General features: G+C 46.4%; 1 protein-coding gene across 5 annotated transcripts; it reads left to right on the forward strand.

Annotated features, from left to right (window-relative positions):
• The first annotated feature begins 388 nt into the window (after positions 1–388).
• On the forward strand, positions 389–27,525 carry LOC110504513 (shootin-1). 5 transcript variants are annotated; one of them, XM_036970195.1, is made up of 17 exons: positions 389–675; positions 2,165–2,225; positions 10,006–10,100; positions 10,487–10,649; positions 11,929–12,026; positions 13,250–13,331; positions 14,375–14,469; positions 21,280–21,426; positions 22,862–23,015; positions 23,202–23,361; positions 23,475–23,548; positions 23,676–23,788; positions 23,937–23,951; positions 24,458–24,523; positions 24,667–24,802; positions 25,347–25,662; positions 26,040–27,525. In XM_036970195.1, the coding sequence occupies exons 1-17, from the start codon at positions 598–600 to the stop codon at positions 26,215–26,217; spliced, it is 2,031 nt and encodes a 676-aa protein (XP_036826090.1). In that variant the 5' UTR covers positions 389–597; the 3' UTR covers positions 26,218–27,525. The 5 variants fall into 5 exon arrangements, with proteins under 5 accessions (XP_036826090.1, XP_036826091.1, XP_036826092.1 ...); XM_036970196.1 differs by having other exon boundaries at positions 24,670–24,802; XM_036970197.1 differs by having other exon boundaries at positions 10,487–10,643.
• The last annotated feature ends 143 nt before the right edge of the window (positions 27,526–27,668 follow it).

The following is a 27,668-nucleotide window of genomic DNA, read 5'->3' on the forward strand; positions in this document are numbered from 1 at the left end:
TTCACCATATAACTTTTTTCCACAAGCGTAATATATATTTCTGATTTGCTGAATCCCACCAGCTGCCTATGGTTAAACTCAGATCCTAATTCCATACAACAGGGCTATTGACCAAATCTGTGTTGTTGAGCATTCTAAGCAAAGATGTGAAATGAGTGTCAGTCTGCAGAGAGATGGGCAATTATTATTATTATTATGTATTGTTATTATAATAAATGTTTTTACATTTAGCAGTGAAGACTTTGAATTAAACATTTTAGCCTAATTACAATGCACAATCAAACTGAACGGGTGGAGCTTTCATGCTCATCAGCAAATGTAGACGAATACGAGATGAGGATGCATGCGCAATAAACCCTGAGTAGTGGGGCGAAGGGAGGGGGGGGGGGCCGGGGCTGGCGATGCTGTCAGCGAAAGGATTCACTGTGCCTGAATAGAAGTAGCGGTCTTATCCATTCCATATAGACATGAAATGCTTTTTCTAAGACATCTCAGCGGACTTGCCAGTTGCTAGAAGTAGCCTATGTATTTATTTTATTTCTATAATACGATATTATAAAGTCCAAGATATTAGTTTAGTTATCGACCGGGGTCATAATGCTACCGTCTTCATCATCGGGGCTGGTGCAGATGGAAGGATGTGGGGCGGAGGCGCGAGATACCCAAAAAATGCAGGTAATAGATGCTCTTCCGTTACATATTTGAGACCTTTTTCAACGATTACAGAAGTAACATAGTAGACATAACGAGGTCAAGGTGAGACGTTTTTATTTTTTCCCTGCACATATTTGTGCCGGCCGGTTTTGGTGTAGGTAGGCTATGCTGTGTGAAATCAAAGGGCCGACCCCTCCCAAAATCTCGCTATTCTTGCCATTGATAGGAAAGCCCAGGTTCGGTGAGATTTTGGCAGCTAAAATAATGATTGGATCTCAGTTGAACAAACCTGATTTAGAGGTTTGGTTATCTGGTACGTCATCTTAGATTGTATATGTCATTTTGTCACTTTTTTGTATTTATTTCAGCGCTACGTTGTTTCTAGAAATTCAATAATCTATGCACTATAAATTAATAAAATCAGGCCTTGACTAAAGGGTCCCACCAAGTAGGCCGATTTCATAAACCTTAGCATATTTTTAAATATCTATTATTATCTATTATTTCAAGCAAGATGACACTGTTTAAAACAGTGGGACTGTTGTTTTTTGTTTCTCTTTGGCAGAGAGCAGGTAGAAAGAAAGTGGGTGAAAGTGGGACACGTGCTTTAACAATAGGCTAGTCAAGGCAATTTCAGATCAGAACGTCCCTGGCATTGCACGGATGTCAGGGAAGAGCTTCCTGTAGCCGTTATAGAATAATTGGTAAGAAAATGTAAGTCTATCCTGCCCTAACGGATAATGACCCAATATAGGCCACATAATACCTATTGAATGTACTCTGAATTGTAGATGGACCATTGTTTTCCATGTACGCTATTACCAATATAATAAACCATGTAGAAGCATCTCCCTTGTCTGTCCAACAAACTGAAACTATGGGGAGATAGTCATATAGCAGATCATAGGAGACTGAAACTATGGGGAGATAGTCCCACAGCAGATCATAGGAGACTGAAACTATAGGGAGATAGTCCCACAGCAGATCATAGAGACTGAAACTATGAGGAGATAGTCCCACAGCAGATCATAAGAGACTGAAACTATAGGGAGATATTCCCACAGCAGATCATAGGAGACTGAAACTATAGGGAGATAGTCCCACAGCAGATCATAGAGACTGAAACTATGAGGAGATAGTCCTATAGCAGATCATAGGAGTCCCGTGTGTCTTAGTTGGTAGAGCACAGCTCTTGCAACGCCAGGGTTGTGAGTTCAATTCCCATGGGGGACCATTATGAGAATGTATGCACTCAATACTGTCTAGGTTGCTCTGTATGACAGTGTATTCTAAATGAGTAACATCTGTGTTGGAACAGTGTGTTGACTGACGGAAACTGTCTTAGTGTAGTGAGCCCAGTGTCCTATCCTTTCATACCCTACAACAACGAAGGACCATGGATTACTGTCATCAATTCACTACACTTAAATGGATTGTGCTTGCAGGTTTATTTGTGACCTGCATATGATTGTATTGTAGAACGTGAACCCATTCCTTCCTGTTTCCTCAGTGCATGAAACTGACTGAAGAGAGAGACGAAGCAGAGAGCCAGCTGAAACACATCAAGAGAGGTGAGTTCCAGACACTAACACACACACACACACACACATTTGATCAAATAACATTTTATTAGTGACATGCACTGGATACAAAACCTTACAGTGAAATGTTTACTTACGAGCCCCTAACCAACAACGCAGTTTAAAAAAATACAGATAAGAAATAAAAGTAACAAGTAATTAAAGAGCAGCAGTAAATAACAATAGCGAGACTATATACAGGGGGCTACCGGTACAGAGTCAATGTGCGCAGGCACCGGTTAGTTGAAGTAATATGTACATGTAGGTAGAGTTATTAAAGTGACTATGCATAGATGATAACAACAGAGAGTAGCAGTGGTGTAAGAGATGGAGTGGGGAGGGGGGGTAAGACTGTTACACACATTACCCTTCCTCACACCTCTCTACACACCCCTCTGGTGATGACCGCCTCTCCAAACCCGGCTCCTGAATGGGTGTGTGTAAGAAGGTATCTCAGTTTCCATGACTACTCAGACCTTCGGCCAACCATAGTCATGGATTTGTGTTTTGGCGACCCTGCCCAGTTCTTCCTAGCAACATGTAATAAAATACCACAGTAGCTCCATTAACAATTGATTTGGTAAGGAACAAGGTTACAGGGTTGAGTTCTGGAGCGCTGACAGACCGCCTGATTTCATTATGCGAGGTAAGAAAGATAATAATCGTTCAACGTTCACAGCTACAGTATACTGTAGGGTTTAAAGTGTAGCATTAGTACGACAGGGGTTGTTGTGCTACTTTCATCACAGCTTTCAGCTAGCTGTCTTTTTTGGCAATGTCGTATTATAGGCTACGTCATCGGCATTTTTGTTCAGATGCTTGGCTGGATCTTTACCAGTCAAGTTCCTGAAATGCTTCTGCTTGATTCTCTCGCAGGAGAGGTAAATCATGTGAGAAATGTTTACCTTTTGATGTGCTGCATTAAATCATTTTTTTTACATAACCTAATAAAGTTAGATGTTTGTCTCTCTCCTCAACCAAGCTGGGACCAATTCCGCTGACCAGTTTCAGCTTCCCAGACAGGTACAGACAGACTTTAAACAGAGAGGTAACCCATTTCGTTTTGCTGACCTTTAACCTAAACAATAGGTCATCAAAGACAGGTTGCTCTGAATTATGACTGTACACACCTAGACACCATAGGAGCCTTCAGGCAGGGCCAAGAGAACAATAGTGTCTAAAACGTGTTATTACCAGGTCTTATTATAATCATCAGGGGGACTGTGTCTCTCCCCTGTCCCCTGCTGTGGTCGGCATTCATTCATCTCCGATGAGAACCACAAGTCGCCACGCCAACACCTCGTGTTATTACCAGGTCTTATTATAATCATCAGGGGGACTGTGTCTCTCCCCTGTCCCCTGCTGTGGTCGGCATTCATTCATCTCCGATGAGAACCACAAGTCGCCACGCCAACACCTCGTGTTATTTCACTGCATTATTCAAATCCTCCATTATGAATGATTCATTACTAGAGAAAGAGAGGGGCTGCTCCTGTGTTCCAGTCTGGCATCTATTCTATTGTGGCCCTTCACTCAGAGTGATACTGTATATTTTATAGGTACATTATACTCAAGTCAATATGATATGGGGAAATAAGCTTTTCAAATATAATTTCAAGTTGACACGCACTCAAAACAAGAGATATTAGTAACTACAATTTATCATGCAATTACCATTGGCTATATAATCTCTGAAGATTGAGATTATGTTCTATAGTCCTGAAAGTACAGGCTATAGCTATTTGCTTTGCTAGGACTAAAAGTTGTCTGATTACGTTCAAACAACAATAATACTTACAAGACCTCGTCGCTGACAAACAAGCAGACTCAGGCCTGCAGCGTTGGTACTGTACTTATCTGACGCAGCGAGCCAGCATTAGCTGCAAATGTCCCTGCTGATTGGCCTAGCTTTTACCTCCTCTCCCACCTGACAGCGGTAAGTGCTTGGTGTCTGTAGGGGAAACAGGAAGCAGGCTCATATTTCCCCTACAGTACAATGTCTAAGATAAGATTCCGTTCCCTCTGTAGAGAAGCTCTTGAGTCAGTCACTGTCTGTGTCCCAAATGGCATTCTATTCCCAGGGTCCTGATCAAAAGTAGGGCACTATGTAGGGAATAGGGCCCTATCTAAAGTAGTTGCTCTATGTAGGGAATAGGGCCCTATCTAAAGTAGTTGCTCTATGTAGGGAATAGGGCCCTATCTAAAGTAGTTGCTCTATGTAGGGAATAGGGCCCTATCTAAAGTAGTGCTCTATGTAGGGAATAGGGCCCTATCTGAAGTAGTGCTCTATGTAGGGAATAGGGCCCTATCTAAAGTAGTTGCTCTATGTAGGGAATAGGGCCCTATCTAAAGTAGTGCTCTATGTAGGGAAAAGGGCCCTATCTAAAGTAGTGCTCTATGTAGGGAATAGGGCCCTATCTAAAGTAGTTGCTCTAAGTAGGGAATAGGGCCCTATCTAAAGTAGGTGCTCTATGTAGGGAATAGGGCCCTATCTAAAGTAGTTGCTCTAAGTAGGGAATAGGGCCCTATCTAAAGTAGGTGCTCTATGTAGGGAATAGGGCCCTATCTAAAGTAGGTGCTCTAAGTAGGGAATAGGGCCCTATCTAAAGTAGTTGCTCTATGTGGGGAATAGGGCCCTATCTAAAGTAGGTGCTCTATGTAGGGAATAGGGCCCTATCTAAAGTAGTTGCTCTAAGTAGGGAATAGGGCCCTATCTAAAGTAGTGCTCTATGTGGGGAATAGGGCCCTATCTAAAGTAGTGCTCTATGTAGGGAATAGGGCCCTATCTAAAGTAGTGCTCTATGTGGGGAATAGGGCCCTATCTAAAGTAGTTGCTCTAAGTAGGGAATAGGGCCCTATCTAAAGTAGTGCTCTATGTGGGGAATAGGGCCCTATCTAAAGTAGTTGCTCTAAGTAGGGAATAGGGCCCTATCTAAAGTAGGTGCTCTATGTAGGGAATAGGGCCCTATCTAAAGTAGTTGCTCTAAGTAGGGAATAGGGTACCCTTTGGGACACAATGACTTGCTCAGCGCTCCTCCACAGAGTATATGACACCATGTTAAAGGCAGGTTTTTGGAGTCAACATTCAGTTCATGGAGCATTAAGCATAGAGGAGTTATTGACCTAGAATCTCTACCACAATACAGACACACAGCCCCTCCAGCTCTGCTCTTCCTCTAGTCTCATTACAGAATTACTGGACGTGGAGACTATCCAGGGAGTCAGAGAGGAGTAGTTTAACCGCAGGACAGCTATAGAGATCAGCCTGTCGTCATGTGTGTGTGCTGCAGAACTTTCCTACTGCTCCTAAGCGTGATAACAAGCAGAATCTTCGATCCCCTTTCCCAGAATTCTCAGGGACTCAGTGTCAGACATCAGGGTTAGGATCGACCTACTGCTTTGCAAATATGGTGTAATCAAGCTGGGGATAATATGCAGAGGCATGTGTGTTCAGAAGGCATTAGAGCAAATGGTTAGAGCGGTGGACTTGTAACCGGAAGGTTGCAAGTTCAAATCCCTGAGCTGACAAGGTACAAATCTGTCGTTCTGCCCCTGAACAAGGCAGTTAACCCACTGTTACTAGGCCGTCATTGAAAATAAGAATTTGTTCTTAACTGACTTGCCTAGTTAAATAAAGGTTAAATAAAGGTTAAATAAAGGTTAAATAAAGGTTAAAAAATAAAATGAATGAACATTTTGAATATTGCGTTAAGATGTTGTGTTTTTTGCAACGGAACAATATTCTACATGAATAAACACAGTGGTTGCTTAAGCAGAACACAGAGGGGGAGTTTAGCAGACTAGGTAGCGGACTAGGTAGGAGACGAGGTAGGGGACTAGGTAGCGGACTAGGTAGCGGAGTAGGTAGCGGAGTAGGTAGCGGACTAGCTAGGGGACTAGGTAGGAGACTAGGTAGGGGACTAGGTAGCGGACTAGGTAGCGGAGTAGGTAGCGGAGTAGGTAGCGGACTAGGCAGCGGACTAGGCAGCGGACTAGGTAGCGGACTAGGTAGCGGACTAGGCAGCGGACTAGGTAGCGGACTAGGCAGCGGACTAGGCAGCGGACTAGGTAGCGGACTAGGTAGCGGACTAGCTAGGGGACTAGGTAGGGGACTAGGTAGCGGACTAGGTAGCGGACTAGGTAGCGGACTAGGTAGCGGACTCGGTAGCGGACTAGCTAGGGGACTAGGTAGCGGACTCGGTAGCGGACTAGGTAGCGGACTAGGTAGGGGACTAGGTAGGGAACTAGGTAGCGGACTAGGTAGGAGACTAGGTAGCAGACTAGGCAGCAGACTAGGTAGCAGACTAGGTAGCAGACTAGCTAGCAGACTAGGTAGGAGACTAGGTAGCAGACTAGGTAGCAGACTAGCTAGCAGACTAGGTAGCAGACTAGCTAGCAGACTAGGTAGCAGACTAGCTAGCAGACTAGGTAGCAGACTAGGTAGCGGACTAGGTAGCGGACTAGGTAGCAGACTAGCTAGCAGACTAGGTAGCGGACTAGGTAGCAGACTAGGTAGCAGACTAGCTAGCAGACTAGGTAGCAGACTAGCTAGCAGACTAGGTAGCAGACTAGCTAGCAGACTAGGCAGCGGACTAGGTAGAGGACTAGGTAGCGGACTAGGTAGAGGACTAGCTAGCAGACTAGGTAGCGGACTAGGTAGCGGACTAGGTAGAGGACTAGCTAGCAGACTAGGTAGCGGACTAGGTAGCAGACTAGCTAGCAGACTAGGTAGCGGACTAGGTAGCAGACTAGGTAGCAGACTAGCTAGCAGACTAGGTAGCAGACTAGCTAGCAGACTAGGTAGCAGACTAGCTAGCAGACTAGGCAGCGGACTAGGTAGAGGACTAGGTAGCGGACTAGGTAGAGGACTAGCTAGCAGACTAGGTAGCGGACTAGGTAGCGGACTAGGTAGAGGACTAGCTAGCAGACTAGGCAGCGGACTAGGTAGAGGACTAGGTAGCGGACTAGGTAGAGGACTAGCTAGCAGACTAGGTAGCGGACTAGGTAGCGGACTAGGTAGAGGACTAGCTAGCAGACTAGGTAGCGGACTAGGTAGCGGACTAGGTAGAAAAAATAAAATGAATGAACATTTTGAATATTGCGTTAAGATGTTGTGTTTTTTGCAACGGAACAATATTCTACATGAATAAACACAGTGGTTGCTTAAGCAGAACACAGAGGGGGAGTTTAGCAGACTAGGTAGCGGACTAGGTAGCGGACTAGCTAGGGGACTAGGTAGGAGACTAGGTAGGGGACTAGGTAGCGGACTAGGTAGCGGAGTAGGTAGCGGACTAGGTAGCGGAGTAGGTAGCGGACTAGGCAGCGGACTAGGCAGCGGAGTAGGCAGCGGACTAGGTAGCGGACTAGGTAGCGGACTAGCTAGGGGACTAGGTAGCGGACTAGGCAGCGGACTAGGTAGCGGACTAGGCAGCAGACTAGGCAGCGGACTAGGTAGCGGACTAGGTAGCGGACTAGCTAGGGGACTAGGTAGGGGACTAGGTAGCGGACTAGGTAGCGGACTCGGTAGCGGACTAGCTAGGGGACTAGGTAGCGGACTAGGTAGCGGACTAGGTAGCGGACTAGGTAGCGGACTAGGTAGGGGACTAGGCAGCGGACTAGGTAGGGTACTAGGTAGGGAACTAGGTAGCGGACTAGGTAGGAGACTAGGTAGCAGACTAGGCAGCAGACTAGGTAGCAGACTAGGCAGCAGACTAGGCAGCAGACTAGGTAGCAGACTAGGTAGCAGACTAGGTAGCAGACTAGGTAGCAGACTAGGCAGCAGACTAGGTAGCAGACTAGGTAGCAGACTAGGTAGCAGACTAGGCAGGAGACTAGGCAGCAGACTAGGTAGCAGACTAGGCAGCAGACTAGGTAGCAGACTAGGTAGGAGACTAGGTAGCGGACTAGGTAGCGGACTAGCTAGCGGACTAGGTAGCGGAGTAGGTAGCGTACTAGGTAGCGGACTAGGTAGCAGACTAGGTAGCAGACTAGGTAGCAGAGAAGGTAGCGGACTCGGTAGCGGACTAGCTAGCGGACTAGGTAGCGGACTAGGTAGCGGACTAGGTAGCGGACTAGCTAGCGGACTAGGTAGCAGACTAGCTAGCAGACTAGGTAGAAGACTAGGTAGCAGACTATGTAGCAGAGTAGGTAGCAGACTAGGTAGCAGACTAGCTAGCAGACTAGGTAGCAGACTAGCTAGCAGACTAGGTAGCAGACTAGGGAGCAGACTAGGTAGAAGAGTAGGTAGCAGACTAGCTAGCAGACTAGGTAGCAGACTAGCTAGCAGACTAGGTCGCAGACTAGGTAGCAGACTAGGTAGCAGACTAGGCAGCAGACTAGGTAGCAGACTAGGCAGCAGACTAGGTAGCAGACTAGGCAGCAGACTAGGTAGCAGACTAGGCAGCAGACTAGCTAGCAGACTAGGTAGCAGACTAGCTAGCAGACTAGGTAGCAGACTAGCTAGCAGACTAGGTAGCAGACTAGGCAGCAGACTAGGCAGCAGACTAGCTAGCAGACTAGCTAGCAGACTAGGTAGCAGACTAGGCAGCAGACTAGGCAGCAGACTAGGTAGCAGACTAGGGAGCAGACTAGGTAGAAGAGTAGGTAGCAGACTAGGTAGCAGACTAGGCAGCAGACTAGGTAGCAGACTAGGTAGCAGACTAGGGAGCAGACTAGGTAGAAGAGTAGGTAGCAGACTAGGCAGCAGACTAGGCAGCAGACTAGGTAGCAGACTAGGGAGCAGACTAGGTAGCAGACTAGGTAGCAGACTAGGCAGCAGACTAGGTAGCAGACTAGGCAGCAGACTAGCTAGCAGACTAGGTAGCAGACTAGCTAGCAGACTAGGTAGCAGACTAGGTAGCAGACTATGTAGCAGACTAGGCAGCAGACTAGGCAGCAGACTAGGTAGCAGACTAGGTAGCAGACTAGGCAGCAGACTAGGTAGCAGACTAGGCAGCAGACTAGGTAGCAGACTAGGTAGGAGAGTAGGTAGGCTGTTGTATCCCTAGTTGGATTGGTGTCACGATGAAGCGGATGAAACCAGATTCTCCCTTGAGGGGCCAGTTGTACTGTAGTAGTATAGACACTGTAAACTAAGGAGCATTTCAATAGATAACAAATTATGGACATATGGGTGTTCTGGGTGTGCCAATATGCAATGTGTATGTGCATATGGGAGAATGATTGCACCTCTTTTCCTGACAACAACAGCAACCCCCCCAAAACAAATCTAAGAGCATTTTAAGCACTGTCGCCTTTGTTTTGAAACTAAAATTACCACTGGCACAAATGCAGAATAAGCTTACATTGTCAATGGAACCACATGGACCTTAGTTAATCTGATTTAGAGTAGTTAGTAGCCAGAGGAAATACTAATGATTTACAATGAAAAAAGAGCCTGAGCCTTCCTGGTCTCCAATGCAACACGATCTGGCTACATTAGCATGTCACATGGACCCTGTTACAGTTCTGTCTGTCGACAGAGGGAAAATGAATAGCTCAATAGGGAGAAGGGGAAATAGAGGGAAACTGAATAGCTCAATAGGGAGAAGGGGAAATAGATGGAAACTAAATAGCTCAATAGGGAGAAGGGGAAATAGAGGGCAACTGAATAGCTCAATAGGGAGAAGGGGAAATAGAGTAACACAATAGACATGTTTCCTCTCATTCAGTCAGTCATTTATTCAGTCAGTCATTCATTATTTTAAATAGGAGTCAAATCGTACCATAAAACAATAAAACTAACTGCAATGTAATGTTTTTTGTATTCCAGTTTCCCAAATGGTGATCGAGGAGGTGAGCGTTCTGCAGACGCAGCTGGAGATAGAAAAATCCTGCAGAGAAAATGCTGAGGCCCTTGCCACCAAGGTAAGATACTGACACTGCTTGGCTTAGTAGTTGAGGCCCTTGCCACCAAGGTAAGAGACTGACACTGCTTGACTTAGTAGTTGAGGCCCTTACCACCAAGGTAAGAGACTGACACTGCTTGACTTAGTAATTAAGTAGTGGTATACCATTACTTAATTATACCAAGAGGTGGTGATTCAAAAAGACAAGCATTTTTACACGTTTGTAGGTATAATGTTTATTTCCATAAGCCATTGACGTGTAGGCTACAGTACATACATATCTTACAATATTACAGTCAACATGCCAAATCAGTGTATGTTTCTATGTGCTATTGGCCTCTGTTATCATCTGTACATAATTTGTCTTTATCATATATAATCCAGTGTGTGTTGTTTGTCCCACAGTTGAACAGTGAGAACAGGAAGCTGAAGTATCTGAGCCTGTCGTCTCGACCCTGTCTGGATGAGATGCTACCTAGCATCACAGACTGCATGCCCCTTGAGGAGGAGACGGAAACACAGGACATCAGCCCTGATCCGTACAGCCAGAACCAACAGCAGGGTAAAGGTACCAGACCCGTACACAGACAGTACCGGGTACCTACCAGACCAGTACAGAGACAGTACCGGGTAGCTACCAGACCAGTACACAGACAGTACCGGGTAGCTACCAGACCAGTACACAGACAGTACCGGGTAGCTACCAGACCAGTACACAGACAGTACCGGGTAGCTACCAGACCAGTACACAGACAGTACCGGGTAGCTACCAGACCAGTACACAGACAGTACCGGGTACCTACCAGACCCGTACACAGACAGTACCGGGTACCTACCAGACCCGTACACAGACAGTACCGGGTAGCTACCAGACCAGTACACAGACAGTACCGGGTAGCTACCAGACCAGTACACAGACAGTACCGGGTAGCTACCAGACCCGTACACAGACAGTACCGGGTAGCTACCAGACCAGTACACAGACAGTACCGGGTAGCTACCAGACCAGTACACAGACAGTACCGGGTAGCTACCAGACCAGTACACAGACAGTACCGGGTACCTACCAGACCCGTACACAGACAGTACCGGGTACCTACCAGACCCGTACACAGACAGTACCGGGTAGCTACCAGACCAGTACACAGACAGTACCGGGTAGCTACCAGACCAGTACACAGACAGTACCGGGTAGCTACCAGACCCGTACACAGACAGTACCGGGTAGCTACCAGACCAGTACACAGACAGTACTGGGTACCTACCAGACCAGTACACAGACCGGAACACAGGACACCAGCCCTGACCCGTACAAAGACCGGAACACAGGACACCAGCCCTGACCCGTACACAGACCGGAACACAGGACACCAGCCCAGACCCGTACACAGACCGGAACACAGGACACCAGCCCTGACCCGTACACAGACCGGAACACAGGACACCAGCCCTGACCCGTACACAGACCGGAACACAGGACACCAGTCCTGACCCGTACAGCCAATACCAACAGCAGGTCAACACTATATCAGACCAGTACACAGACCGGAACACAGGACACCAGCCCAGACCAGTACAGCCAATACCAACAGCAGGTCAACACTATATCAGACCCTTTGTCTAAATGTGTCTTGACGGGGTAATGGACTGACTGCAGTGAAATAACGTTGTGCCTGTACAGCATATTAGGTTTCGTCTTTCTGTTGTTTTTTTCTAATGGTATTTCCAGTAGCAAGATAAACCATGTTGAAAATGTTAAAGTAACAGAGCTATATGTCAGAATATTAGATGTAGTGAAGAGATGTCATCACGTCGTGTCACCCAGGAACCTCTTTCTTCCCCTCCAGAGCTGCAGGAGACAGTGAGCACTCTGCTGGAGGAGAAGAAGTGGCTCGCCTGTCAGCTTCAAGAGCAGCAGAGGCAGATTGAAGAGCTAACAGCCCTGGTGAGTATCCACTACCAGGCCTGGAAATCAATACCTCACAGGAGGACAGTCTCAGACAGGCACAGAAAGTGTCTCTGTCTGCTTGGGGCGGGATTCTGAGGGCTGCTGAGAGGGCTTGTATTATACTATGTAAGTTTGAATGCAGAATATCTGTCTAGATTTTTCATAGTTTTGATATGTACACTGAACAAAAATATAAATGAGTTACAGTTCATATAAGGAAATCAGTCAATTGAAATACATTATTTGGGGCTTAATGTATGGATTTTACATGACTGGGAATACAGATATGCATCTGTTGGTCACAGACACATTAAAATAAAAGGTAGGAGTGTGGATCAGAAAACCAGTCAGTATCTGGTGTGACCACCATTTGCCTCAAGCAGCGTGACACATCTCCTTCACGTAGAGCTGATCAGGCTGTTGATTGTGGCCTGTGGAATGTTGTCCCACTCCTCTTCAATGGCTGTGCAAAGTTGCTGGATATTGGCGGGAACTGGAACACGCTGTCGTACACGTCGATCCAGAGCATCCCAAACATGCTCAATGGGTGACATGTCTGGTGAGTAAAATGCAAACCCACAGTTTCATCAGCTGTCCGGGTGGCTCGTGTCAGACCATCCCGCAGGTGACGAAGCCGGATGTGGAGGTCCTGGACTGATTTGGTTACACGTGGTCTGCGGTTGTGAGGCCGGTTGGACGTACTGCCAAATTCTCTAAAACGACATTGTAGGCGGCTTATGGTAGAGAAATTAACATTGAATTATCTGTCAACAGCTCTGGTGGACATTCTTTTAGTCAGCATGCCAATTGCACGCTCCCTCAGATCTTGAGACATCTGTGGCATTGTTGTGTGACAAAACAGCACATTTTAGAGTAGCCTTTTATTGTCCAGAGCACAAGGTGCACCTGTGTAATGATCATGCTGTTTAATCCATTTCTTGAAGTCAGGTGGATTGATTATCTTCGCAAAGGAGAAAAATGCTCACTAACAGGGATGTAAACAAATGTGTGTACAACATTTGAGAGAAATAAGCTTTTTGTGCAGTATGGAACATTTCTGGGATATTTTATTTCAGCTCATGAAACATGGGACCAACACTTTACATGTTGTGTTTATATTTTTGTTCAGTGTATTATATTCTCAGTCGTGTTGAAGCACCATAAACCTGGATTGTTTCTGTTTGACCAGCCTTTCTGCTTCACTCTGAATGTTTTTGTAGACTGAGAAGGAGCAGGCTGAAATGAAGGAGCTTCACAAAACCATGGAGCAGCAAAGCAAGACCATCAAGAGGTTCAATAGAGGTGAGTTACATGACAGTCTACCCACGACCCACTGTGTTCGTATCAGTACATGACAGTCTACCCACGACCCACTGTGTTCATATCAGTACATGACAGTCTATACACGACCCACTGTGTTCATATCAGTACATGACAGTCTATACACGACCCACTGTGTTCATATCAGTCCATGGCAGTCTATACACGACCCACTGTGTTCATATCAGTACATGACAGTCTATACACGACCCACTGTGTTCATATCAGTACATGACAGTCTGCTCACGACCCACTGTGTTCACATCAGTACATGACAGTCTATACACGACCCACTGTGTTCATATCAGTACATGACAGTCTATACACGACCCACTGTGTTCATATCAGTACATGACAGTCTATACACGACCCACTGTGTTCATATGTTTCTGGTTGGCTACTGTTCATCATATGTAGTGCAGAATGTATAGACCAGGGAATGTGGTGTAGTAGCCTTCGGGACAGTTACATTTAATACCAGTTATACTGTATATAGAGAGATATAATGTGTGCATTGATTTATATGCATCAGTGAGGCACTGCCACAAGAGCTGTACTAAACTCCTGTCAGCTTTCTATAAGGTAATATATGTGGGGGTGGCTGTGTAGCTGGCAGCTGGCTGTCTTCCTGTAAAGACCAGGCCCTCCCAACACACACACACACACACACACACACATACACACACACACACACACACACACACACACACACACACACACACACACACACACACACACACACACACACACTGCTCACCATCCTTAATCAACTGTCGAGGGCATGCTACTGCTCCACGGTCTCCCCCTCAGAGACTTCATCCTGGTAGAGAGGGGGCTACACAGCAGATGGCCCTCTTCTTTCTCCTCTGCTGTTACTATATTACAGTGATCTGGAAACAGCTTCAGGCTTTCAATTAGACCATCCTCCCTGAGTGGCTATGTTTTATTGTTTTACTGTGGTTATGCTTTAATCCATAGTTCTCTCTCTCATCTCTCTCCTCTCATCTCTCTCTCTCTCTCTTCAGTGTCTGTGATGGCTACTACAGAGTATGAGGAGATGAAGGAGCAGCTGGATTTGGAGCAGAGCCTGAGGGTGAAGGCTGAGACGTATGCCCACGAGGTAGACAGACAGACAGACAGACAGACAGACAGACAGGCAGGCAGGCAAGCAGGCAGGCAGACAGACGGGCGGGCGGCCGGACGGACGGACGGGCGGGCGGGCGGGCGGGCGGACGGGCAGGCAGGCAGGCAGGCAGGCAGGCAGACAAGCAACATCTCCAAATGTTTGTTGTCTTTAGCTACGTGTGATAGCTAACATCTCCAAATGTTTTATAACTTTACTTTTTTTTCTCCTAATGTTCAAATTACTATGTTAAATAAACATAGACCTATATTCTCACTGTAATTAGTTATTCATAATAATTTTGTGTTGCGGAATGGTGCGTATAGATTATCCTGAATGCATGTTTACTGACCTCCAATAACAGAAACCGTCCAGATCCAACAGTATTAGTCCTAGTCTGGGGACTGACAGCAGCAACAGTATTAGTCCTAGTCTAGGGACTGACAGCAGCAACAGTACTAGTCCTAGTCTGGGGACTGACAGCAGCAACAGTATTAGTCCTAGTCTAGGGACTGACAGCAGCAACAGTACTAGTTCTAGTCTAGGGACTGACAGCAGTAACAGTATTAGTCCTAGTCTAGGGACTGACAGCAGTAACAGTATTAGTCCTAGTCTGGGGACTGACAGCAGTAACAGTATTAGTCCTAGTCTGGGGACTGACAGCAGCAACAGTACTAGTTCTAGTCTGGGGACTGACAGCAGCAACAGTACTAGTTCTAGTCTAGGGACTGACAGCAGCAACAGTACTAGTCCTAGTCTGGGGACTGACAGCAGCAACAGTACTAGTTCTAGTCTAGGGACTGACAGCAGCAACAGTACTAGTCCTAGTCTGGGGACTGACAGCAGCAACAGTACTAGTTCTAGTCTAGGGACTGACAGCAGCAACAGTATTAGTCCTAGTCTAGGGACTGACAGCAGCAACAGTACTAGTTCTAGTCTGGGGACTGACAGCAGCAACAGTACTAGTTCTAGTCTAGGGACTGACAGCAGCAACAGTACTAGTCCTAGTCTGGGGACTGACAGCAGCAACAGTACTAGTTCTAGTCTAGGGACTGACAGCAGCAACAGTATTAGTCCTAGTCTGGGGACTGACAGCAGCAACAGTATTAGTCCTAGTCTGGGGACTGACAGCAGCAACAGTATTAGACCTAGTCTAGGGACTGACAGCAGCAACAGTATTAGACCTTGTCTAGGGACTGACAGCAGCAACAGTACTAGTCCTAGTCTGGGGACTGACAGCAGCAACAGTATTAGTCCTAGTCTGGGGACTGAGGAGCAGCAACAGTATTAGTCCTAGTCTGGGGACTGACAGCAGCAACAGTATTAGTCCTAGTCTGGGGACTGACAGCAGCAACAGTATTAGTCCTAGTCTGGGGACTGACAGCAGCAACAGTATTAGTCCTAGTCTGGGGACTGACAGCAGCAACAGTACTAGTCCTAGTCTGGGGACTGAGGAGCAGCAACAGTATTAGTCCTAGTCTGGGGACTGACAGCAGCAACAGTATTAGTCCTAGTCTGGGGACTGAGGAGCAGCAACAGTATTAGTCCTAGTCTGGGGACTGACAGCAGCAACAGTACTAGTCCTAGTCTGGGGACTGACAGCAGCAACAGTATTAGTCCTAGTCTGGGGACTGACAGCAGCAACAGTATTAGTCCTAGTCTGGGGACTGACAGCAGCAACAGTATTAGTCCTAGTCTGGGGACTGACAGCAGCAACAGTATTAGTCCTAGTCTGGGGACTGACAGCAGCAACAGTACTAGTCCTGGTCTAGGGACTGACAGCAGCAACAGCATTAGTCCTAGTCTAGGGACTGACAGCAGCAACAGTATTAGTCCTAGTCTAGGGACTGACAGCAGCAACAGTATTAGACCTAGTCTGGGGACTGACAGCAGCAACAGTATTAGACCTAGTCTAGGGACTGACAGCAGCAACAGTATTAGTCCTAGTCTGGGGACTGACAGCAGCAACAGTATTAGACCTAGTCTGGGGACTGACAGCAGCAACAGTATTAGTCCTAGTCTAGGGACTGACAGCAGCAACAGTATTAGTCCTAGTCTGGGGACTGACAGCAGCAACAGTACTAGTCCTAGTCTGGGGACTGACAGCAGCAACAGTACTAGTTCTAGTCTGGGGACTGACAGCAGCAACAGTACTAGTCCTAGTCTGGGGACTGACAGCAGCAACAGTATTAGTCCTAGTCTGGGGACTGACAGCAGCAACAGTACTAGTTCTAGTCTGGGGACTGACAGCAGCAACAGTACTAGTTCTAGTCTGGGGACTGACAGCAGCAACAGTACTAGTCCTAGTCTGGGGACTGACAGCAGCAACAGTATTAGTCCTAGTCTGGGGACTGACAGCAGCAACAGTATTAGTCCTAGTCTAGGGACTGACAGCAGCAACAGTATTAGTCCTAGTCTAGGGACTGACAGCAGCAACAGTATTAGTCCTAGTCTGGGGACTGACAGCAGCAACAGTATTAGTCCTAGTCTAGGGACTGACAGCAGCAACAGTATTAGTCCTAGTCTGGGGACTGACAGCAGCAACAGTATTAGTCCTAGTCTGGGGACTGACAGCAGCAACAGTATTAGTCCTAGTCTGGGGACTGACAGCAGCAAAGGTATTAGTCCTAGTCTGGGGACTGACAGCAGCAACAGTATTAGTCCTAGTCTGGGGACTGAGGAGCAGCAACAGTATTAGTCCTAGTCTAGGGACTGACAGCAGCAACAGTACTAGTTCTAGTCTGGGGACTGACAGCAGCAACAGTATTAGTCCTAGTCTGGGGACTGACAGCAGCAACAGTATTAGTCCTAGTCTAGGGACTGACAGCAGCAACAGTATTAGTCCTAGTCTGGGGACTGACAGCAGCAACAGTATTAGTCCTAGTCTGGGGACTGACAGCAGCAACAGTACTAGTTCTAGTCTGGGGACTGACAGCAGCAACAGTACTAGTCCTAGTCTGGGGACTGACAGCAGCAACAGTATTAGTCCTAGTCTGGGGACCTACAGCAGCAACAGTACTAGTTCTAGTCTGGGGACTGACAGCAGCAACAGTACTAGTTCTAGTCTGGGGACTGACAGCAGCAACAGTACTAGTCCTAGTCTGGGGACTGACAGCAGCAACAGTATTAGTCCTAGTCTGGGGACTGACAGCAGCAACAGTATTAGTCCTAGTCTAGGGACTGACAGCAGCAACAGTATTAGTCCTAGTCTAGGGACTGACAGCAGCAACAGTATTAGTCCTAGTCTGGGGACTGACAGCAGCAACAGTATTAGTCCTAGTCTAGGGACTGACAGCAGCAACAGTATTAGTCCTAGTCTGGGGACTGACAGCAGCAACAGTATTAGTCCTAGTCTGGGGACTGACAGCAGCAACAGTATTAGTCCTAGTCTGGGGACTGACAGCAGCAACAGTATTAGTCCTAGTCTGGGGACTGACAGCAGCAACAGTATTAGTCCTAGTCTGGGGACTGACAGCAGCAACAGTACTAGTTCTAGTCTGGGGACTGACAGCAGCAACAGTACTAGTCCTAGTCTGGGGACTGACAGCAGCAACAGTATTAGTCCTAGTCTGGGGACTGACAGCAGCAACAGTACTAGTTCTAGTCTGGGGACTGACAGCAGCAACAGTACTAGTTCTAGTCTGGGGACTGACAGCAGCAACAGTACCAGTCCTAGTCTGGGGACTGACAGCAGCAACAGTATTAGTCCTAGTCTGGGGACTGACAGCAGCAACAGTATTAGTCCTAGTCTAGGGACTGACAGCAGCAACAGTATTAGTCCTAGTCTAGGGACTGACAGCAGCAACAGTATTAGTCCTAGTCTGGGGACTGACAGCAGCAACAGTATTAGTCCTAGTCTAGGGACTGACAGCAGCAACAGTATTAGTCCTAGTCTGGGGACTGACAGCAGCAACAGTATTAGTCCTAGTCTGGGGACTGACAGCAGCAACAGTATTAGTCCTAGTCTGGGGACTGACAGCAGCAACAGTATTAGTCCTAGTCTGGGGACTGAGGAGCAGCAACAGTATTAGTCCTAGTCTAGGGACTGACAGCAGCAACAGTATTAGTCCTAGTCTGGGGACTGACAGCAGCAACAGTACTAGTCCTAGTCTGGGGACTGACAGCAGCAACAGTATTAGTCCTAGTCTGGGGACTGACAGCAGCAACAGTATTAGTCCTAGTCTGGGGACTGACAGCAGCAACAGTATTAGTCCTAGTCTGGGGACTGACAGCAGCAACAGTATTAGTCCTAGTCTGGGGACTGACAACAGCAACAGTATTAGTCCTAGTCTGGGGACTGACAGCAGCAACAGTATTAGTCCTAGTCTGGGGTCTGACAGCAGCAACAGTATTAGTTATAGTCTGGGGACTGACAGCAGCAACAGTATTAGTCCTAGTCTAGGGACTGACAGCAGCAACAGTACTAGTTCTAGTCTGGGGACTGACAGCAGCAACAGTATTAGTCCTAGTCTGGGGACTGACAGCAGCAACAGTATTAGTCCTAGTCTGGGGACTGACAGCAGCAATAGTATTAGTCCTAGTCTAGGGACTGACAGCAGCAACAGTACTAGTTCTAGTCTGGGGACTGACAGCAGCAACAGTACTAGTTCTAGTCTGGGGACTGACAGCAGCAACTGTACTAGTTCTAGTCTGGGGACTGACAGCAGCAACAGTATTAGTTCTAGTCTGGGGACTGACAGCAGCAACAGTACTAGTCCTAGTCTGGGGACAGAGGAGCATCAACAGTATTAGTCCTAGTCTGGGGACTGACAGCAGCAACAGTACTAGTTCTAGTCTGGGGACTGACAGCAGCAACAGTATTAGTCCTAGTCTGGGGACTGACAGCAGCAACAGTATTAGTCCTAGTCTAGGGACTGACAGCAGCAACAGTATTAGTCCTAGTCTAGGGACTGACAGCAGCAACAGTATTAGTCCTAGTCTGGGGACTGACAGCAGCAACAGTATTAGTCCTAGTCTAGGGACTGACAGCAGCAACAGTATTAGTCCTAGTCTGGGGACTGACAGCAGCAACAGTATTAGTCCTAGTCTGGGGACTGACAGCAGCAACAGTATTAGTTCTAGTCTGGGGACTGACAGCAGCAACAGTATTAGTCCTAGTCTAGGGACTGACAGCAGCAACAGTATTAGTCCTAGTCTAGGGACTGACAGCAGCAACAGTATTAGTCCTAGTCTGGGGACTGACAGCAGCAACAGTATTAGTCCTAGTCTGGGGACTGACAGCAGCAACAGTATTAGTCCTAGTCTAGGGACTGACAGCAGCAACAGTATTAGTCCTAGTCTGGGGACTGACAGCAGCAACAGTATTAGTCATAGTCTGGGGACAGAGGAGCATCAACAGTATTAGTCCTAGTCTGGGGACTGACAGCAGCAACAGTACTAGTCCTAGTCTGGGGACAGAGGAGCATCAACAGTATTAGTCCTAGTCTGGGGACTGACAGCAGCAGCACAGACTCAGCAATGCTTTGAAGGGCACACATTTGCTTGTGGGAACCACAGCCACAGTAGTGGTGTGTACTGTTACACTGCTTGGCCTGAGGCTGGAGAGGGGGGTTCTCTGGAGAATGCTGGCTGTGGTTGTTGACCATTTATATAAAAACAACACATGCTTACTTCCTACTTCCTGCTTCATGCTACAGTCTAATGCTTCCATATCCTGCTTCATGCTACAGTCTAATGCTTCCATATCCTGTTTCATGCTACAGTCTAATGCTTCCATATCCTGCTTCATGCTACAGTCTAATGCTTCCATATCCTGTTTCATGCTACAGTCTAATGCTTCCATATCCTGCTTCATGCTACAGTATAATGCTTCCATATCCTGCTTCATGCCACAGTCTAATGCTTCCATATCCTGCTTCATGCTACAGTCTAATGCTTCTATATCCTGCTTCATGCTACAGTCTAATGCTTCTATATCCTGCTTCATGCTACAGTCTAACTCTTCCATATCCTGCTTCATGCTACAGTCTAACTCTTCCATATCATGCTTCATGCTACAGTCTAACTCTTCCATATCCTGCTTCATGCTACAGTCTAATGCTTCTATATCCTGCTTCATGCTACAGTCTAATGCTTCTATATCCTGCTTCATGCTACAGTCTAATGCTTCCATATCCTGCTTCATGCCACAGTCTAATGCTTCTATATCCTGCTTCATGCTACAGTCTAATGCTTCTATATCCTGCTTCATGCTACAGTCTAATGCTTCTATATCCTGCTTCATGCTACAGTCTAACTCTTCCATATCCTGCTTCATGCTACAGTCTAACTCTTCCATATCCTGCTTCATGCTACAGTCTAACTCTTCCATATCCTGCTTCATGCTACAGTCTAACTCTTCCATATCCTGCTTCATGCTACAGTCTAATGCTTCCATATCCAGAGAACCTGGGTCTGTTGTCTTTCAAACACCTGCTCATTCCCTCACTCCATCCCCTCCTCCCTTCCTCACTCCCTCCCATCCTCCCTTCCTCACTCTCTCCCCTCCTCCCCTCCTCCCCTCCTCCCCTCCTCCCTCCCCCCTCCTCCCCCTCCCTCCCTTCCTCACTCCCTCCCCTCCTCCGGTCCTTACTCTCCCCCCTCCTCCCTTCCTCCCTCCCCCTCCTCCCCCTCCCTCCCTTCCTCACTCCCTACCCTCCTCCCTACTCCCTTCCTCACTCCCTCCCCTCCTCACTCCCTCCCCTCCTCCCTTCCTCACTTCCTCACTCCCTCCCCTCCTCCCTTCCTCCATCCCTCCCCTCCTCTCCCCTCCCCTCCCTCCTCCCCTCCTTCTCTCTCCTCCTCAAGATGTTGGTGAAGCAGAAAGAGGCTAACAGACAGAGTATGATCCTGCTGCAGAACGCTGACCCCAGCCTGCAGCTGATCAAGGCTCTAGAGGACGTGGCTAATGTTACCAAGACTCTGGAGCAGGAGAGACTGCAGCATCACCAGAAGGTAGGTCTAGGTCCCACTGTCGCAGTATGACTATCCTACCCCCACTATGAGTCCCTGACTCACTCATAGAGATAGATACAGTATATATCTAATGTTACCAAGACTCTGGAGCAGGAGAGACTGCAGCATCACCAGAAGGTAGGTCTAGGTCATGGACGGTCTGTCTGTCTGTCTGTCTGTCTGTCTGACTGACTCCCTCCCTCCCTCCCTCCCTCCCTCCCTCCCTCCCTCCCTCCCTCCCTCCCTCCCTCCTTCCTTCCTTCCTTCCTTCCTTCCCTCCCTCCCTCCCTCCCTCCCTCAGAGGACTACTACAGTTATAGGTAGCATCACCAGAAGGTAAGCCTCACAGTCCCAGTCTGACTCCTAGATAGATACAGTATATATCTCTATGGTCTGACTACCCACACTGGTTTCCCATGCAGCAGTTGCTGTACTGCAGCTGTGGCCAAACCTGCAAAGTCATCACCTCTCAGATCTCCACCCCCAGTACCCACAACATATGACATGGGGCTATGATGGGTGTCTGTTTGAAGCTGTCCAGCCCACAGGATTCCTCCCTAATTAATCTGGCAGCAATCATAAACTACCATCTTCCCCTCTCTGACAGTATATTATATTTTCCTACAGACCGACCGACCGACCGACAGACAGCAGGCTACATTACAGACATATGTCTGACAGATCTAGCTTCTGTAACTGATCTTTCTCAGCACCATGTAGACAAGCTGATCTTTATTACAAACAGAAACAGTCCTCGGCACTCCCCCTCAGACCATTCCGCAGGTGAAGAAGACAGATATGGAAGTCCTGGGCTTATAGTGTAGAAATTAACGTTAAATTCTATGGCAACAGCTCTGGTCGGCATTCCTGCAGTCAGCATGCCAATTGCATGCTCTCTCAGTGGCATTGTGTTGTGTGACAAAATTGGACATTTTAAAGTGGCCTTTTATTGTCCCCAGCACAAGGTGCACCTGTGTAATGATCATGCTGTTAAGTCAGCTTCTTGATATGCCACACCTGTCAGGTGGATGGATTATCTTGGCAAAGGAGAAATGCTCACTAACAGGGATGTAAACACATCCCATTGTGCACAATATTTGAGAGACAAGCTTTTTTTGTATATGGAAAATGTCTGGGATTATTTCAGCTCATGAAACATGGGACCAACACTTTACATGTTGTGTTTATATTTTTGTTCAGTGTATTATATTCTCAGTCGTGTTGAAGCACCATAAACCTTGATTGTTTCTGTTTTACCAGCCTTTCTGCTGCTGTTGCGTTTATACTTTTCTTCAGTGTAGTTTTAGCAAGGCAAAGAGCAGAATTGCTCATCTTGAACACATAATGAGTAGTGCAAGGTGATTTTGTAAATCAGTGATTCTGCGCAGTCCAACTGAAATATAGTCAATCTGGATCTCCATTCATATCCATGTAGGTGAAGGCTCTGGAGGCTGAGCTACAGGAGTACTCTCTGAAACAGCAGATAGCAGAGCTGCAGAGCCAGCTGGAACTGATGGAGGAGGAGAAGAGAGAGACAGAGGGATGTCTGCAGGAAGTAGAGAAGAAGAACCGTGACCTAGAGAAAAGAGGTGAGGAGGACACCTACGGGCTGTCAATCACATCACACTGTGGGTTACCCACAGATTTTATTCCTACAGCTTTGTGAACGAATACGTCTCCAGCAGTACCAGTAGAATAACTGGTTGTCCATCTTCTCATGTTAAAAGACTGGTGACCCAGGCTTCATCTAACACATCTGTCTTTTACATCTTTAGTGCAAGAGCTGCTGCAGGTCCAGAAGAGCACTGAGCCCTCACCAGGCCCTGAACCAGGGATCGCCCCACCCCCCGCCCCTGTTCCCCAGCCCCCTCCACCCCCACCACCACCCCCTCCTCCTCCTCCACCCCCTCCCCCATCGCGATGCAACCCCCTCAGGTAAGACAATAGGCTATTATTATGTCGTGTACAGGCTTGCATGGAGGGATGAATGCTCCGACCACCAATCTGTCTAATCATACTGAGTTTAATTGACTCTTTTCATTCAATAGCTCACTGATTGCCATCATGAGGAAATCATCCAAGGGTTCAAAGGGGGGATCCCCGAAGTTGGAACAAACTCCTGGTAGGTTTGAAATCAGAATAATATAGAACATAGAGAATATGGTTCAAATAATCATTCATAATTGAGGAATTTCTTATTTTAAAATCACACATCTTCACAATATTATCCATCTCTCCTTGTCTTGTAGAAGGAGGTGCAGAAGGAGGTACAGATGATGTCAAAGTGAAGGCAGTCAACGAGATGATGGAGAGGATTAAACATGGAGTGGTTCTGAGGCCTGTCAAGGGAGGAGATACTAAGGTGAAGAGGTCAACAGTTCATGTTTTGTTTAAATAATTGTCTTGGAAAAGTGTGGAAATATAAACTCTACTTGATGTTCTCAAACTGATTACCCCCTTATTTCTCCAATCATGTCATGTTTTTTAATCAACTGACTGTCTCCCCAAAGAGAGTTGCCGTAAAAGTGAGTATATTGACATTTACATCAATTTTGTGAAAGGGAAGTCTCCCGGGATCCTAAAATCACAACAAAACAGCATGCTAACCCCCACATCACAGGGATAATCCACATCATATGGTACTAGAGTGAGATGGATTATAGCAGTTCTGTTATTAATCTCTCACTAAAACCAGTCTTCATGTTTGGCTTTTGGCATGGGGCTCTTTCTCTTTGTGTAACATTGTCCGTGGATTACCTCACAGTGTAGACTGACAGACACAACATGGCTGCCGCTTTCATGTCATTTACCGGTATATTCTATTGATTGACACAATCACCATGACAACTTGCAGGCTCCGAGGGGCTATGAGGAGAAAAATCTATAAAAAAAAAATGGCCTCCAGCTTTCAAATATAGACCAGCTATGTGATAAAAGCTAACACCAGCTGCGTCAGCACATAAGTAACATGTGTGTTCTGTCCTGTTTATTAACTTAGTTGATGTATTAATAGCATTCTCTCAACCCCTAGCAACCTCCAGTAATGGAAGAAAAGTTGCCACAGGAGAGTGCCATGGAAGAACTGAAAGGCATTCTGGTATGTTATTTATTTTTTATAAAGACATTATAAAAGCTCATATATGCTTTTAATAAGTGACAACAACCTATATATCTGTTACTAACAGTAAAACATGTTGTATGTGTTTCTGGCTCCCCCCCCCCCCCCCCCCCCCCCCCCAGGAGACGGTGAAGAAGAGTCCCAGTCGGGGGTCTCAGGAGTCGGTCCCGCCCCCCCCAGGGAAGAGCCCTGTCAGCAGTGAGCTGGAGGTCATCCTTAGGAGGAGACGTAAACAAGCCTGTGACTCCAGAGATGGAGGTAGCACCACCATTCGTCTGTTTGTTTAAATTTCTTTCATTCTCCTAAAATAGCTATGAATAGACTATTTGAGTGGTGTGCTGAAATAGCCGTGACTATTCTACATATCCCCACCAGAGGGCTCAATACACTCTGTCGTGATCATTTGGATACAGTACTCTAATCGTTAAACTATAGACCAGGGCATGCATGATGTCACTATTCATTAGGGGTGAGCCACATTCACGTGTTGTGAATTCAATAATAATTATACAGTGTAGTCTTTGTAACCAGTTCTTAGCCAATCAACAGTGTGTTATCTTTGTCTTTTGATTATTGTCCAGGGACAACCAAGTATCATGAACCAGTTTAGATGTCAGGCCTACAGTGTGGTTGGTAAAAAATCTGCATCACTGTTTACTTTGTAAAATGCCAGTCAAAATATGTTATTGTTTATGCTCCTAGATCATATAGTAATCTAGTGCAGATAATAACCCACAGAGAGAGTGAACATGCTGTTCTCTTACATCATGTCCCTACTAACCCCTTTGTCTCGCTCCCTCAGATGAGAGCAGGGACGGACAAATAAGCAAGGTTTCGTCCTCTGACAGCCTGAACGGGAGGCACAGCCAGAGCTCCCACAGCTCCGACAGCTCAGGCAAAGAGCCAGAGGGGCCTACAGGACCAGGGCCTGGGCAGAGCCCCAGAGAGCCAGCCTCCCCCAGCGGAAGGGGCCCTGGCCCAGCCGTAGCAGCCAGGCGCAGGTCAGACTCTGGCCAAGAGCCCCAAGCAGGGTCCTGGCAGGACAGGAGGTCCCGTACTTCTTTGTCTGAGAAAGAGGCCTACTCCGAGGCGCCGGTAACCAATGGATGCATTGTCAGGTAATGTACATCCATTATGGTGACTATCATCATGTTAATTATTTCAGCTAAATTGGCTCACATATCATAGGCACAACTACGAAATGTCTCTGGTTTGAATACCCTAGCCGACAAAGTGAAACACCTGTTGATGTGCCCTTGAGCAAGGCACTTAACCCAAATTTGCTCCAGGGACGCAGGACTACTGTGGCAGACCCTTATAAACAACACATTTCACTGCACCTATCCGGTGTGTAACAATAAAACATATATATATTTTTTTAAAGTTTTTTTAAACGTTTTTTTTTTTTTCAAACAAAATTATTCTATTAAATACATGTTTGAAAATAAGAAGGACTTTTGAAAGAGTACTCACCCTTGTTGTTGCGTTCCAACAGTGGGGAGGAGCCTGAGAAGGAGAAGCCTGAGAAATGGGCACCACCACAGGCCAACGGAATCAGCCACCTTAACCCTAGTCTGACTGTGGAGACGGACACGCATGCCACACTGTCTCCCAGCCTCTCCGCTGTGCCCAACCCACTCAGCGGGAATGGGAGTACAGATGCAGAGTGTTGAAGGTCGGCTCCAGAGGTCCCTGGGCAACCAGGAAGGCAGGCGTGCTGAGGAAAGCTGCACAATTTGCACAGAATCTCAGTTATCTGCAGTTAAGAGACACTTCATTATAAAAAAGTGTTAGGTTATTTTATTTGATGCGCAAACGATCTCAATCGGATGTGTCTTTGTGTCACCATCTGATGAAATGCACTGTTTTAGAATCCAACCTTTTTTGATCAGTTCTTTCTCTTCTTCTGCACACCCTGTTATAGTGTACAGGAATTGAATGATACTTCTAATCTACAGTATAGCACAAGCTTATTTGATGCAAGTTCTGCTTCTCCCTTACTTTTCCTGAATCTAAAGAAGACTCTATCCGACTACCGTAAGACTTTCAGTACAGTCACTGCTTACTTTGTGCAGTAGAACCACCACCTAAACATCAATACAGAAGTATGTTTACCATCTGGGTCATCATTAGCAAATAGGATACAGACATTGCACATTACGAAGGTACTTTTGCTACTTCAAACTGTTTCAGTTTGTGAACTATCTTTAATGTGTAATCGATGCAACTACAGCGTAGGGATGCAAATGAAAGCCGTGCACATGTTTCAATCAAAAATAGCCTACCGTCCGTGAGGAATTAGGTGCTTGTGTACTCAGTCTACCTCGTATTAGACACACTTGCCTCTTGACTATCCTAGCAATGGCACAACATTTGTAAATGACTTCCACCTACATTCCCAAGCTGTATAAGGTGCTTTGTTCATATTTGCTGGGATACTCCCATTGTTTCATTACGGCTGTAACCTGATTTCATCCTGTGTGTATTATCCCACCTGTATTATGTTAGTAGGTCATGCTTTCAGATATCTAGTACAACCTAAAACAACTGGATTAAACGGTATGCAAACTTAACTGATACAGCAACTTAATCTAAGAAATAAATACATTTGAAGGCTCATAGGACAGTCACTCTCACGTTATGACATTGTACATTTTTTCTTAAAAATATAGAAACAACATTGAGAGCATTGTCTCTATTTTAAGTCATTTCAATGACGCCTTCTTTCATGTTTTCCAGATCGTTGACTAAGTCTTAAACCTGTCACCATTTTCTCAATTCCATTTTTATTTATTAGGCAAGCAGCTGACGAACAAGGAAATAACTGGACTGAGTTTGTGTGAATCTTGATATTGTGTGTGTTTGGGATTTGAAAAATGAAGTGTTATGTTTTTTTTTTATTTTTTTTTTAACATTTACATTGATATTCATTTTTCAATTGTATGAAATAAAATGACCCAATAAAAACAACAAGACTTGTACTTGCATCTATTTTTCCATCTTTGTGTGTGTAGTATATGACTAATGTTAGACCATTATTGCTGAACTGAACTCCATTTCAAACATAACCTGAGATGGCATTATTGGCATAGAAACTGAACCACAGAGTGTTGTACTGGGCTGT

Source organism: Oncorhynchus mykiss, chromosome 31 (genome assembly GCF_013265735.2).
Source record: "Oncorhynchus mykiss isolate Arlee chromosome 31, USDA_OmykA_1.1, whole genome shotgun sequence".
Lineage (NCBI taxonomy): Eukaryota > Metazoa > Chordata > Actinopteri > Salmoniformes > Salmonidae > Oncorhynchus > Oncorhynchus mykiss.